Raw genomic sequence first — 14,155 nt, 5'->3', positions numbered from 1 at the left:
GGGAGGCCTGGCGTGCTGACCATGGGGTCGCAAAGAGTTGCATATGACTGAGCGACTGAACTGAAACTTCAGAAAAAACACTGGACTCTCAGGAACCACTCCATAAATTCTGGCCATTTAGGTGGCCCGTTAGCATGTGAGTGTGGGAAGTACAGAGAGCTCTTTAGAGGGGAATCCTGCCTTACCCACAGCCAAAGGGACCTGATCTCTGCGAGCCGACCTCCAGTGGAAGATAGAATAGATAACCAGCCCACTGGCGTCGTTGCTGCCCTAATCTCACCCCAGGAGAAACCAGGAAGTGCTCAGATACAGCTGGTGACTGGAATTCAGTCTCTGGGACAGTCCCCAGCTGTGGTCAGTGTTGTGTGGCTGAACTCCAAGGGTGACCCTAATGCAACCATGCCCTGCCAGGCTCCCCCCAGTGCTCCCGCTTCCATCCTTCCCCTTGTCCTTCACAGTCATTCCAGTCAAATTACAACGCAAAGCATCTGCAAAGCACTGGACTCCTGTAATGTGCAAGAGACCAAGATGGCTAAGCTTTGGGTACAGGAGCAGCACTTCCAGTCAAGCGCCTCACAGGCCAGGTATAGCTCTTTTGACTCAGTAGATATGGTTCCTAAGTGTCGAGGCCCTGACTGGTCCCAGCTGTCCCTGCTCAGGTTGTGGATCTCAGCTCTTGTGTGTGGGTTGGGGCAAGAAAGCAGAAATGATCTGTCCCTGTTTTCCCTTGAATTCCTCAAAACAGCTGCTCTTCTCCCAGAGGTAGGCTGGATGTGTGGGGAAAATGGTAACACCGACCTGGACTCATGGGAAGCCACTGCACTCCCTGAGGGTCGATTCCTCAGTAGACAGTTGGGAGGGAGGACCAGACCCCAGGGTTTCACAGCAAGCACCACAGAACCTTCAGACTTCCTCAAGGACACTTCTGGGGCCACCACCCAAGGGGAAGTGGAGAGGTCTGATACACATGGACCCCAGCTGCCCTCCCTCACCTGCCCCTCCCAACCACAGCAACTCTGCTCTTAATTGCTGTATGTTCTGTGGGTTCCAGGGGAGATCTTAGTTTGGATAAAGACTGTCCTATCCTATAGATGCATATTATATTTATATTTCACAATACATAACACAAAAACATTAATATATACACTAGATGATTGCTACCATCTGTTTCATCAGTGACACTCTGGATTTCTTTTCTGCATCTGATGGGTAAGTCAATCAGAAGATGGTTTGTACAAATTCAAAGTTTTAATGGCTGTTAAATCATAAAAGGAAGGATATTTGCACTGTGCATATTCTGTCCACTTAGGGCACTGTCAGCCGGCCATGCACATCTTATTGCACATATAAGCAATGGACAAAGATCTTGAAGACATCTTAGCCACACAAAGGATTCCATTTTGAAGAGGAAAAAAAAAAAAGCATTTTACAAAATATTGAAGCCATTCATATTATACAGCCAACTGCAAGAAAATACTGAAAATTAGTATCAAAAGAAATATTTTAATTATGAAAAAAAATCTTTCAAAACAAGGATTACAGAGTTTCATATTGCCATATATACATGTAAAAAAAATACTTCAGGACCCTGCATTCTCAATGCCCATCAAGGTGCAGTCATCTGAATTCCTATTTCTATCATCAACCTTTGACTGTGGCTTACATTGAATACGCTCTTTGTTCAAAGTGTTTTCGTTTCTTTTTTTTTTTTTTTTTTACATTGTTATGCTATTTGACAAAACAGGTATTTGTGCAGTACAGGAAAACATTAAAATATATTTTAAATTAGGTTAAAGTGCACAGTACATTTGATAGGAAGTAACTGCTAGCTGCCAATCCAAACGACTGTTTTCAGCGCCCCCTCCCCCTTGCCCAGACGGGAGGGCAGCCCTGGCATCGGCTGATGTGTCTGTGTTCAACGCATACTGTCCTCCTGGTCTCTTTTGTGTTCACATCTGTCTTTTCTTACAACTTGTGACTGCTGCTGCTAAAAAACTCAACAATGGCTTTTCACAGAGGCAAAGGTGCAGTCAGCATTCACAAGGCTTTGAAAGACGAATTCCTGGGAAATCTGTACCTGCAGGGTGGGTGCACATGCATGTAATTGCCTGAAATAGGTTGTGTGTCTGTGAAGTCTTACGTGTCTCCCTCAGACCAACACGGATCCCTCTCCTCTGCTGGGTTTTCTCACCTCATTGTTTTCTGTGAACTTGCTCCCTCCCGGGCCCTTGAGGCTCACAAATACTACTTACTTCACCTTCTCCTGCGCCCACCTTGGTGTTGCATCCACCTGCCCCACCAATTCACTGACTCACTTCTGTGGTTTCACACCAGACCTTGTGAGTCTTACAGTGTTTCATGAGCTACTTTGAAAGCCACCAGCTAAGCTGCAATAAAACAAGCACGTCTACATCTCAGAATTGTTGCCTCTTTTAAAATGGGCAGCTGTAGAAAGTGCTGGTTTCCTGACCTAGGTCCTCTGTATCTTAAGTTACTTCTTGATCACTCTTCCACAAAGCTGCCCTTAAAAAACTTTTTGGTTACAGAATCATCTTTTTCTCCTCTCCACTCTCCTACACCACTTTCTTATTACCTACCTTTTGGTGCTAGACTTTTACCCAGGTTCCAGTGCAAAATCACACGACAAGACACATGAGGCCAACACTTGTTACTTCTTTGCGTTAAAACGTGAATGTTTTGTGCATAGCAAAATAAGTATGAACCCAAAAAAAGAATTGTTCACATTTTTATATTCAAGTTTAATATGTCTTTTTTTCCATCACAGCTATTTACAAATAACTTTGGGGTGCTCTCTTGATTTCAGTCAGTTCATTATATCAGGGGACAACAGGGCTGCTGGAATGTAGGAAGCTGGATGGAATGCAGAAATATAAATAAGACCAATGTTCCATAAACCAAACTGTAAATAATGCCTCCCCAGAAAACAGTTCTTGTCACAGAAGCACCTGTTTTTTTTTTTTGCTTAAATTTTTTTTTTGAGTCATATACATCAGAAAACATAACTATGGAGACCTAGAACTACTTGCACACCAAAGAGGATAGAAAATAACTCAATATTTATAATATTAAAATAAAGTGTTTAACCACAAAAAAGCAGTAATAAAATAGTTTCCTAGTTTACAATTTGCATCCAAAGGATGAATAACAACTCACTAATAAATAATATTTATATAAATATTTTGTATGTCGAAAATAGTTTTGTTTTTTTTTTAAAGGCAATGGTCTCAAGAAACTTCTTGAAAAATTTGGTGGCGAAAAACCTGATTGAGTTCCATTCCCTCCACCCCCCTCCCCCACGAAATACACAATGTGTTTGGTTTTAATAAAAACAAATGCATCTTTGCTGCAGAAGGGCTGGGCTTGGTGTCTTGGTAATGGCAGTGGGTGAGCGTGGAAGGGATGAAGGAGGCTGTAGAAGGCATTGATGTGCTGCTCCGCTCTTCACAACCAGCTCCCTCATGGGTTTTAGGTAATTACCTGTCTCACCTTAATGTCGGAGTCAGTCACGAAAGGTAGGAAATCTTCTCTTATGTCCTTCCGTCAAGAGGAGCAGGGAGTGGGAGGGTGGAGGGGACAGGTGCTGAGAGCAGAGTCCAGGGTCTCTGACCAGAAAAGCGTCTGAGCCGACGCAAAGGAGAGGAGTTGGTCTCATGTGAAAAGAACCTTCGTTACAGTTACATCTAGCAACGCTTGAACAGTAATGCCCACTTTGACCAGGCCTTTCTCTTCAAGGATGTGATGGGGTAGACACAGCTTTTCCTAAAAGGAAGAAGAACAAAGCATTGATTTTTAGATGACTGGAATCTAATGATAAAACCTCGAGACACCACTGATAGGAGTTAAGTCGAGCTCTGTTGTCTGCCTATTTGATCACCTCGGACTGTGCTCTCTCCCTAGCTTTCAACCCATTGCAAGACCTTTTCTGTGTTGGCAAAGAAAATAATGATTTTCTACAAGTGAGGGTTGTTCTAGAAAGACTTCCAGTTGTCCTGAAATGTGCAAAAGATCTAAACATTTTTAAAAATCCTTGACACTAAATAACTGAGCTACATACAGTTGGAAACCACCCACCAGGAACATATTAGCTTATATTCTTATAAAGCAAAGTTGCAGACAGCCTCTCACACATTTTAAGGGAACTTGAATACTCATTTATACAGACCACACAAGGTTCTACTGACCATAAACCTTTACAAATCTTTTTTTAAACTGGCCATTAACCCTGAGTTAGTTCATTTTATTTCCCATGATCTCTGGAATGGAGGCATCTTTTCTCACAGTTTGCAAACAGCCTTATAAATAAGTAATTTTAACCATAGTCTTTAATAGCCTCCCTTTTAAGACTCTTTTATAAAACTGTCAAAGACACAAATGTCCTGCTACTTTCTCGCGCTGTATTTTTGCTCTTGGGAAATGTCCAGCACATACTACTCAAGGCAACTCACTCCCTGTGTGTGGCACCCTGCATGCTAAACTGATGGTTTACAAAAGAGCAAAGACAAAATAACTTTACACTTCTGTCATTTGACCCTGGGCTAATACCATACAAGGGAATCTCCTTCCAGAGACTGTCTCCTTGACGGGGAAATGACCCCACAGCAAACACTCCCTCTCATGTACCCGAAGATGGTGTGTTCTCCACAGTCCAGTAACCACTTTTTTTTTCCAAACTGGAGTATAACTGCGTTACAGTGTTTTGTTAGTTTCTGCTGTACCACAGACTGAATCAGCTGTATGTCTGTATATATCCCCTCCCTCCCACCTTCTAGGTCATCACAGGGCGCTGAGCTGAGCTCCTCGTGCTATACGGCAGACTCTCATGGCCATTTTACACATGGCAGTGTTTATGTCAATCCTAATCTCCCAATTCATCCCACCCTTCCCTTTCAAGTAGTGTCCACACGTCCCTTCTCTGCATCTACATCTCTATTCCTGCCCTGCAATTAATAGGTTCATCTGTACCATGTCTCTGTATTTCACATACATGCATTAATATATGCGTATTATCGTTTTTTTCCTTTCTCAGTGGCCACCGTTTTTAAGGAGAGTTGAAAGCTGCATTAAGCCCCAGGTGGTGGACACAGTGTTTAACTGGAAGCCAACTGGGGTCACCAGTCAGAACTGCTTCCTTTCACGTGACTCTTGCTGGAGGAACCAGATCTTCCTGTTGCCTCAATGCAGGAATCTCCATAAGTTATCCCAAGGACAGACATTCTGCTCTTAAAAAGATCTTTAAAAGACACATGCAAGAACCTGTTCCACAACCTCGAAAAGTCTGTAGATTCTCATCTCGCAGTCTTAGCATCCCCCATCGCTCCCACTTCCCTAACTTATAGTAAACTCCAGAGTATCTCAAACTCTGACTCCAGGCCTTAAGTAATGGCCATCTGTCAGTATAAAACAGCTGATTCTTTAAAACACAATTTGAACAGTATTTCAGTGGCTGGTGTGTATCAAATAGGATTATCTTGTCACCAGTGGTGTGTTCGATGTAGAGGCAAGCTTATGCTGCTCGCCAACTTAGTAGCCAAATGCCAACTTGAGAAAGAATAGGAGGCTCTGTCTGAGTTATGCACTGGGCACTAGGCCACAATGGATTCCTCCTGGTGCCACAGCCAGAGGTCAGGGTGTACCCTTTCCCAACACCTGTTTGCCATGGCTTGTGAATCTCATTTCATTGCTAAGACTAGTACCACAGGGACCAGGAATGTATTTTCCTCATTCTTATGGTTTCCACAGAATCCAAGTAGGGAATTATAAACGCCTACTAATTATGGTTAAGCTCCTGGTGCAAGGAATTCCTTGGGGAAAAAATAAATCTTCACTTTATACCAGATGCCAAGATCAATTTGAGATGAGCTGAAGAGTTAAAAAAAATCCCCAAACACTCCTTCCAATCAAATATAGATACGTATTTAATATTTTCTCTGAAAAACAGATGGGGATGAAAATGTGATATAAAAATCACAAAAGATAAAAATGATCACCTGAAAGTGTAAAGCTCCTGTGTATCAAAAAACAAACACTCAATTAAAAGATAAACAACAAACTAAAAAAATCAGCTGTATCAAATTACAAAGGGATTATATTGACACATAAACTCCACAAAGCATTGCAAAAAACACTAAGAAATCAATAGAGCACTGAGGAAGGAACATGAATAGAAGTTTAAAAACGAGGGATTTGCCCAAAGCATTTTGAAGATTTTTGCCTATTTGTCTTGACCTCAGTGTTCACCTATGTTTAGCAGCAAACATTCTCGAGTTCTACAACTAATAGTTGCTCAAAGCCTAACCTCTGTGTGCAACATGGCTTTGACGGGGCTGTCCTGAGTCCTGAGCTGTTACGTCTCCATCAGTGACTGCCCCAGTCCCACGGGTGAGTGATAGCTCCAGTGGTCTGCAGAGTTGAGTTTCCAAGCTATAAGTCATGCCTGGGAAGGGCTGGGGCTCCAGAGAAACAGGATGGGAAGATATGAGGCCTTGGCCGCCTGCTAACAGGACACTGGAGTTGTCACACACCAAGTGAGTTCGAAGTCCTCCCACAGAGTTCAAGATTTTCCCTTCCACCCTTGCAGCAGGTGACAAGGAGTAAACAGAAGATATAAAAGGTTCCCCTTGCATCCTGTCTGGCTTTCTCTTTTCATTTAGACTCCCTAAGAATCCCTGAGGTACCCTCAGATTACATTATGGGGTTGGAGGTACCTAAGAAGTCAAGCATCAGATCACAGAAACCTTATAAAAACCACCAGAACTGGGAGGACAACTCTGATGGGAATCACAACCTGAGGTTCTGGTTGACAGGATGAGCCTGCGAGAAACACCAAGGAGCTTCAAGGGTGGCCAGAAGGCCATTTCTGTCACATTAGTCCTGTCATTGCATATCCCACAGGGAGAGAATCCCTATAGCAGTTGGGATGGGAAGGAACTGCTGTGAATTTACAGCTGGATGGGAAATGATTTCACCTTACCTTGTGTAATGCACTTAAAAGAGAGAGAGGTGAACATTTACACTGGGTTTAAATGCATTAAAATTTCCATGTTAGAGGAGATGAGTGGCTTCCACTGAGAGTGTAGTAGCAGACTGTTCTAGGATACCCATGAGCTCCTTTGCTGTTGTTTTTTAAAGCACAGAGCAGAATCATAAAGTAGTATTCTGCATATATACACTCTGACCCCCTCTGAAAAACTCGTCAAATCCTTTGCATTGTTTCTCCAATCATGAAACAATTATTCAGTCTTATCCCTTCAGCCATCCCTCTTCTGAGTCACAACAAGTAGGGTTGAAAAAGGCAGGTGAGCCATAAAGATTCAACTCCAAATAAAGATTCAACTCCAACTCTGCAAGACTTCTGGGGTACCTCCTACAGGTCTGGCCCCAGTGGTATAGACTTACAGCACTTTTTTACTTTCTTCTTTTTGACAACTCTGCGAGGTATTGGGTTTTTTTGTAACACTGTATGGAAAAACCTGAACGAACTGAACGAACTTCTTGGCCAACCCAATAAAAACAATATTCTGTTTTACAGAGGAGAAAATGGAGATGTAGAGAGCTTAACTTCGCTACAGACACACAGTAGGTAAAGTAGGATTTGAACTTGTGTCTCATATTATGGCAGCGGCCCCTTCCACGACATCATGTTGCTTCCCGCAAGGTCCTTGACTGAGAAACGAGTATGTTCCGTCTGTGTCCAGGAGACAGGAAACGGCCCTGGCCCCTTGGAGTTCTCTCTAGGCAGGTCCCACCAAGTTCAGCATCAGGTGGGTATGAGAGAACCCTCAACACAGGAAAGGCGTTAGCTCTGCTGGTTAGCTCACTTAGTTTCCTTTGTAGTGAGGGACAGACGTCTTGTTCTCGCAGAAAACGCCTCGTGGGAGCAGGCGGATCGCTGTCCCTGCCCGCCTCTCCTCTTTCTTGAGTTTCTTATGCTCCCCAAGAAGCACGCTGCCTCCTGCCAGGCCACCCGTTAGACAAAACGAAGTTACCCAGGCAGCACATTTCACGTGGTTCAGTCTTTCTAAAATGTAAAGTCCTAGCACTAAACTGATTGAACCTTGAAACTGTCTGCATGGGTAAGAGAACTTCAGCTCCTGCTCTGCCACGTGAGAACTCTGAGGGGCTGCTTCCTCCGACGTGAAATACAGATCATGTCAACCTCTTCTAGGCCGAGAGAATTTCTTGTCAAATCTTCATTTGGTTCTCTGTTTTCCGGCCCAGCTACTGTCTAGAATATTTGTTTTCTATACTTACCTACCCTTTCTCTCACCCTTCTAAACCATACCCCCCTTCACCTGGCTATTCCTACACATCTTTAAGGCTTCAGTGTAAACATTATGGCTCTAGAAAGGCTTCAAAGACCACACACTCTCATCAGGGTCAGTCCCCCTTGTCCATGTTTCACATACAGAATCTTGTACCTGGCCTATCACAGAAACTTATATATTGAATTCCTCTTTAATTGTCCACTAGGTCCGCTATATAGGGTCCAAAAACCTGTAAGCCAGTCCAGCCTGTGGTCTGTTTTTGTAAATAAAGTTTTATTGAGACACAGTTATGAGTCATCTGTGGCAGCTTTCACACTATAGCAGCTGAGCTGGGGAGTCCTAAAGAGAGGGTCTAGCCCACAGAGTCTAAAATATTTACTGGCATTTTATAGAAAAAGTTTGCCAACTCCTAGTCTAGAATGTAAGTTTTTTTGAAGACAAGGTCACGTAAGCCATGATCACCCTTTTTACTGCCAAGGTGGGGTACTGCACAATCTTCATTCAATATTTGAAGAATGAATGAATGAACACAATCGTAATAAACAAAATCCAGAGAAAAGCCACAGAACTGGATCCTGATACTCTTAAGGAAAAAAGCAAACATTCTATATACCTGATTATTTATTGAGAACTAATTTCAAAATGTGAAGCCAAATTTTAAAAGCCTAACCTCCTGGGACTTCCCTGGTAGTCCATCCAGTGGTTAATATTTCACTTTCCAATACAGGGAGTGTGAGTTTGATCCCTGGTGAGGGACCTAAGATCCCACATGCCATGTGGCCCAAAAACCCAAACATAAAACAGAAATAGCATTGCACAAATTCAATACATGTTTTAAAAAGCTTAATCTCCTGAGATAAAATCCCATTAAAATATTTTTCACCTAATCCAGAACCACTTTCAAAATCATAAAATTTTAATTTACTGTCCATTACATTTACCCTGTAGGTAAAACATCCTTTCTCCTTATGACAGAGACCAGCATGGAATTTAGAGCCATAACCCTAGCCACCATACACTAAATTTAATTTCTTACTCACAAACAATTGGCCTTTATTTGTGAGTGCCTTTACTTATCTACTCAGTGATGAAAATCCTGCTCAGTGGTCTTGTTCTTGAGTTCTGTGGGGCCCTTTTCACCAGCACTGTTTTTAAGTGTTTCTCCCCAAGGACAGTGAGCTACCTAGGAAGGACAAATCCATAAGTAGAAGGAACTAATAGAACTTACTTAGTGTCACAGATTTTGGAAATCCTGACACTAAGTGGCAAGTTGCCATCAACTGGAAGAACTGGAGAAAGAGAAGTTTCTATTTCAAATAGATCTTTCTATTTCAAAAAGAATGTGTAAATAAATACTTGATCATTTTTATCAGGTATTAGAGGGAAATACTAAAAAAAAAAAGTCTTTCCCGTGAAAGGAAGATTTAGTATGCATATATAAATCACAACTAAATCCCCAACCACCTCTCAGATAACAAGTGGGTTGACCAAGTATCCCTAGTTAGATGGCAGTGGCAGGCACCAAGCTAGCACGTGAGCTGGTCTGTGAGTACCTGGGGGAAGAACCACAGGGAGGTTTAATAATATTCTGAATAGAAATGAACAGTAATGGGCAAGAGAGTTCATTCCAAGTTTTGCCTAAAGGGCTAAATTAATTGTGTTTTGCTTGTTACCAGACTGTTTGATGAAAAAAATACCATCCAACAGATCCCCAGAGGAGCAGCACATTAGGGTACAGATGCATTAATGACACAAGAAATGAAAGTGCATCCAAAGAACTACTTCAGAGGCCAGAAGTGAGATAGGAACGCAGCCAAAGAATGATGTCAAGTCAGCGTTGAAAATTAAATCTGCTCTCATGGGATTGTGCTGGTTAGTTTTTATTGACAGAATTTTCTTTCAGGTGGCCACCCAGTAAGTCATCTCTCTTCTTCCTCTGTATCCCCATCCTAATTAAGAAGAAAAAAACCAACAGCTATGACTATGGAAGGGAAGTCTCAATGCACTGGCAGAGCTGGACGTAAGTGCTGAGTGTAACTCTGGGGGTGCACAGATGAATGTATTGATGGGCCGATAAAAACTCGGATTTATCACCCAAAATGTGTTTATTAACAACTTATGGCTCATGGTGCTCGTTAGACATTGTACAAAGGGATTTTATTGTGTTACAGGTTAATGAGTACAAGACAGCACCAAAGGCAATTCAGCACATCTGCAGGTTACTTATTACACAACTGACGTGAATTAGATAACTTCCACACACCCTGTATTTCACCAATCAACACAAAATCAGGAGGGAAAGGCTCAGTTAACTCAAGATATTACCAAGTAAAGACTGTCTCCTGTTGGAAAATCTGATCTGATTTACCAACAAAGCACCTTTATAAAATATATTCTTCTAACTATGTGAGTTTTCCACATTCTCAAGTCCCCTAGATTCATGGAAATGTTCAGAAAAATAAAATTATCTTCTTAGTAGCCATCTATAAAGACTGCTTCCATCTGAGTAAATTAGAAATTTATCTTGAGGAAGTGAACTCCATTCTCCCCCTCCACCCAACCTAAGAAAAGATATTTGGCAGCCAGATGTAAATTGAAGCACTAGGGAGTCTGTCTTCACCTTGGAGCAGGGCCTTCTCGTATTATAAAATGACATCCCCAAATCAGGAATATGTTGGTCTAGATAAGATCACAATGTCCTTTTCTTTAATTACAAACTGATTAACATTTTTCTGAAAGCAGACATAATAATTAACATATAATCCTTTAAATTTATTAAATATAAAAGTATCTTGCTAATGTCACTGGAAATCAACGGTTAAATGGAAATTTCAAGTCACTGGAGAAACCACATTCTTCTAAAATAAAAGCAATCTCATTGGCTCCTACCATAGTAACCCAAGCCCCAGGACCAAGAATGTTCCATGACTCATGGCTTTATTTGGAAATAAATACTGTCAAATCCATCACATTCTAGACTTGAAGTTATGATGTGATGTAGAAAAAAAAAAAAAAGCAAAATGACCCATTATATTATTTAAAAATAGAAATCCCTTCTGGAAAGTCCTCTCTAAGAGCCTCAGAGTAGACCAAACAAGGAAGAAGTAAAAATATACAGAAAGAGTGGTGTGCAGCGGATCCTCCAGGGGGCGCTCTGACAGTGTGAGCCCCCTTCTCCCCACCGACCCTTCAGCACAGTCTCATGCAGCAGGGCAGAGGGGCTCTCAGGGTGGAAGTGGAGGGTCACCCTCCCTGACGCCCTTCACAGCTCCTGCTTCAGGAAGCAGGGAGGAAGCCAAATGGACAGCCAGCAAAGCAATCATTTTCCAGATGGTAATTTTCAACTTGGTCAACAGTGGTTATTATTAAAGATTTTTATGGACCAAATTGGACCCCAAATGCTTGCTTTCTGTCTTGGCAAGGCGGCCCCTCTACAACCCAATCCTGCATTAGGATTCAACTTCAACACTGACCCAGTGGAAAGATTTTCATACGCTAAATCCCCTTTGCTCCTGTTCTAGAAACTTCTTCGGCTCTACCCAGGGCAGCAAAGCTGACTGGGAGTGAGAAGAGGCACCGCCCAGCACTGCTGCTGGTACTACGTGGACAAGGAAACGCGAGGTGTGGGCACACGTAGTCCTCACTGCTTCTCAGCAAGTGAAACTATTTAATGGGAGCCGCATTCTATAAAGTGTGCGCTTCTGGAAAATCTGATGGATAAACGTTCAGCTTCAAAACTTGAGAGACTACTGAAGAGATGACAGGGATGGAAGTTGGCAAGGCAAAGGCTCGGAGGGAGGAAGGACCCTGTCACAGAGCAGGGGACAGACCAGAGCGTAGGGATGCACATGCAGGCGTTAGGGAGGCAGAGCATTCCAGCGGTAAGTGATATAGATCAGCACTACAAATAGAATATGGACAAGACAGAAGCTTATAAGGTCCCTGGAGCGGAGGGCAGAAGTTGGTTGTGGGGGTTTTTCCCCAAGTGCCAGCAGAGTGTCAACAGTCTTTCGAATGTGACGAAAATCCAACTGCAGGATGTCATACGGAGAGCAGAGGTCAGCCTATTCCGAGGGCAGCCATCAGAACAGAAAGAGACAGTGCATACAATTAAAAATACACAGAACAATGGCTGGAAAGAAGCACACATTTTTACTTACTAGCAAATGGCAAGAGTAACCCTTTATTTCAAGTAGGTAAAAACCATTTCACCAAATTTTTTTTTTTTTATTAATTACAAAAGAAAAGCAGCATACCCAAGGACTTCTATGCAAACAGGACAAAGAAATTCTTTACCTCCAGTCTTGCTAGTGAGGAACAGAATGTTCTTGTAATTTATATGTCATTCTGGTATTCAAAGAGTTTTAATATTCAAGTGTTCTCATATGTCAACAATGGCATTAAAATTAAGTTTTTCACCTGGGACACATTTAGGTCTTCACCTTACTAAAGGGAAAAATATAAACTTTAAAACTTAATCCCTTTCTTCACCATTCTCTTAATGCATTTTTTATCCTGGTCTATGAAGACTGAATTTAAAGTATTCTCTCTGAAAGGTAATGCATGCACCTAATTTGTTTTTCTTTTAGAATTATTGATAAACGCTGGGCATTGCTAGTTCTAATTATATCCCTATATGTGCCCCAAAAGTACATTAAATTTCACATTTTTGCTACTGACAGAAACCAAAAGTCTAGCAGAGCTTCTTAGACCTGCAGTTAAATAATAGTACATTCCTACATAGCATCATTATGTAAATTTCTTCACCACTAAACAGGTATGGTTGGGGCACGGACCTTCAGGTTTTGTCTACGTGACAGTCACCATGCAAGGAGGCAGAACTCTTTCTTTCTCAACTAAACACAAAAAGTAGGTGCTGAGTCTTGAGTTGACCTCTGGATGCCTACTGCTCTCAAGAAAAAAATGGTTTTCTAATACCCTGAATTCCTGACCAGTTTCAACTTAAAAATTATAACTGATATGTTGGTATGAAACCAAAGTTCTGGTTTTGTTTCCAAATTAATAAAGAAAATATTTGAAAATATTTGTGATATATTTCATAAATGCAGCTTTATGTCCAAATTTGGCAAAGCATTTAAATATATATATAATATATATTTTATGATATACTTTGCAACAACATTGCCCTCTGTTCTAGCATCACTGCTAAGCAGAGGCAAATCACAGAGCAACTGAAAGATGATTCTAAAAGACTATGTCTTTCTCATATATTCTGAAGTTAGCTTGATGTCCCCTGGTAAGGAGGCAAACTCAGTGTAAATGGGTTGAATAAGATTATAAACCTCCCAATCTTAATTTATTAACAGAAGACATTTAAGGAAATTAACAAACCATGTTATATCTATTCAGATCATGCATCTTTTCTCAGTGCATTAGGAGGAATCGAGTGAGCACTGCTATTTTCTCAAGAATTAAAACAGCTACATGTGTGTGTTACTTGCTCAGTCATGTCTGACTCTTTGCCACCCCATGTACTGTAGCTCACCAGGCTCCTTTGTCCACGGGATTCTCCAGGCAAGAACACTGGAGTGGGTTGCCATTCCCTACTCCAGGGGATCTTCCTGACCCAGGGATTGAACCCAGGTCTCTCGCATTGCAGGCAGATTCTTTACTGTCTGAACCACCAGGCTACTAATAGAATGTATTTCACTAGGACAGTGATGGAGTCAAGAATTAACAGATGGGGAAACATCTAGAAGTAGCTTCCTATTGCAATAATAATTTTCTATTGCAACGTTGTGCTTAATCAGTGAACTCTGAACAAAACGAACATAAGGCAGAAGGCATTTGCACACTGAAATGTGATTGACACAAAAGTGGTATTTCCATGGGTAAAAGCAGTAATGTAT

The 14,155-nt window shown here is 41.7% G+C and overlaps 1 protein-coding gene across 3 annotated transcripts in view; it reads right to left on the bottom strand.

Moving 5' to 3' along the window:
- Positions 1-1,483: 1,483 nt before the first annotated feature.
- LRCH1 (leucine rich repeats and calponin homology domain containing 1) overlaps positions 1,484-14,155 on the bottom strand; it is a 210,725-nt gene continuing 198,053 nt past the window's right edge. For 2 of the 3 annotated variants that reach the window (XM_043478197.1, XM_043478198.1), the window contains one exon: positions 1,484-3,780. In XM_043478197.1, coding sequence (XP_043334132.1) covers positions 3,670-3,780 — 111 coding nt within the window. In that variant the 3' untranslated portion in view covers positions 1,484-3,669. The other variant, XM_043478199.1, reaches the window with a different exon arrangement.

The sequence above is a fragment of the Cervus canadensis genome, chromosome 9, assembly GCF_019320065.1.
Source record: "Cervus canadensis isolate Bull #8, Minnesota chromosome 9, ASM1932006v1, whole genome shotgun sequence".
NCBI classification, from domain to species: domain Eukaryota; kingdom Metazoa; phylum Chordata; class Mammalia; order Artiodactyla; family Cervidae; genus Cervus; species Cervus canadensis.
The sequence above is the reverse complement of the archived record's forward strand: the minus strand, read 5'-3'. Positions and strand labels throughout refer to the sequence as shown.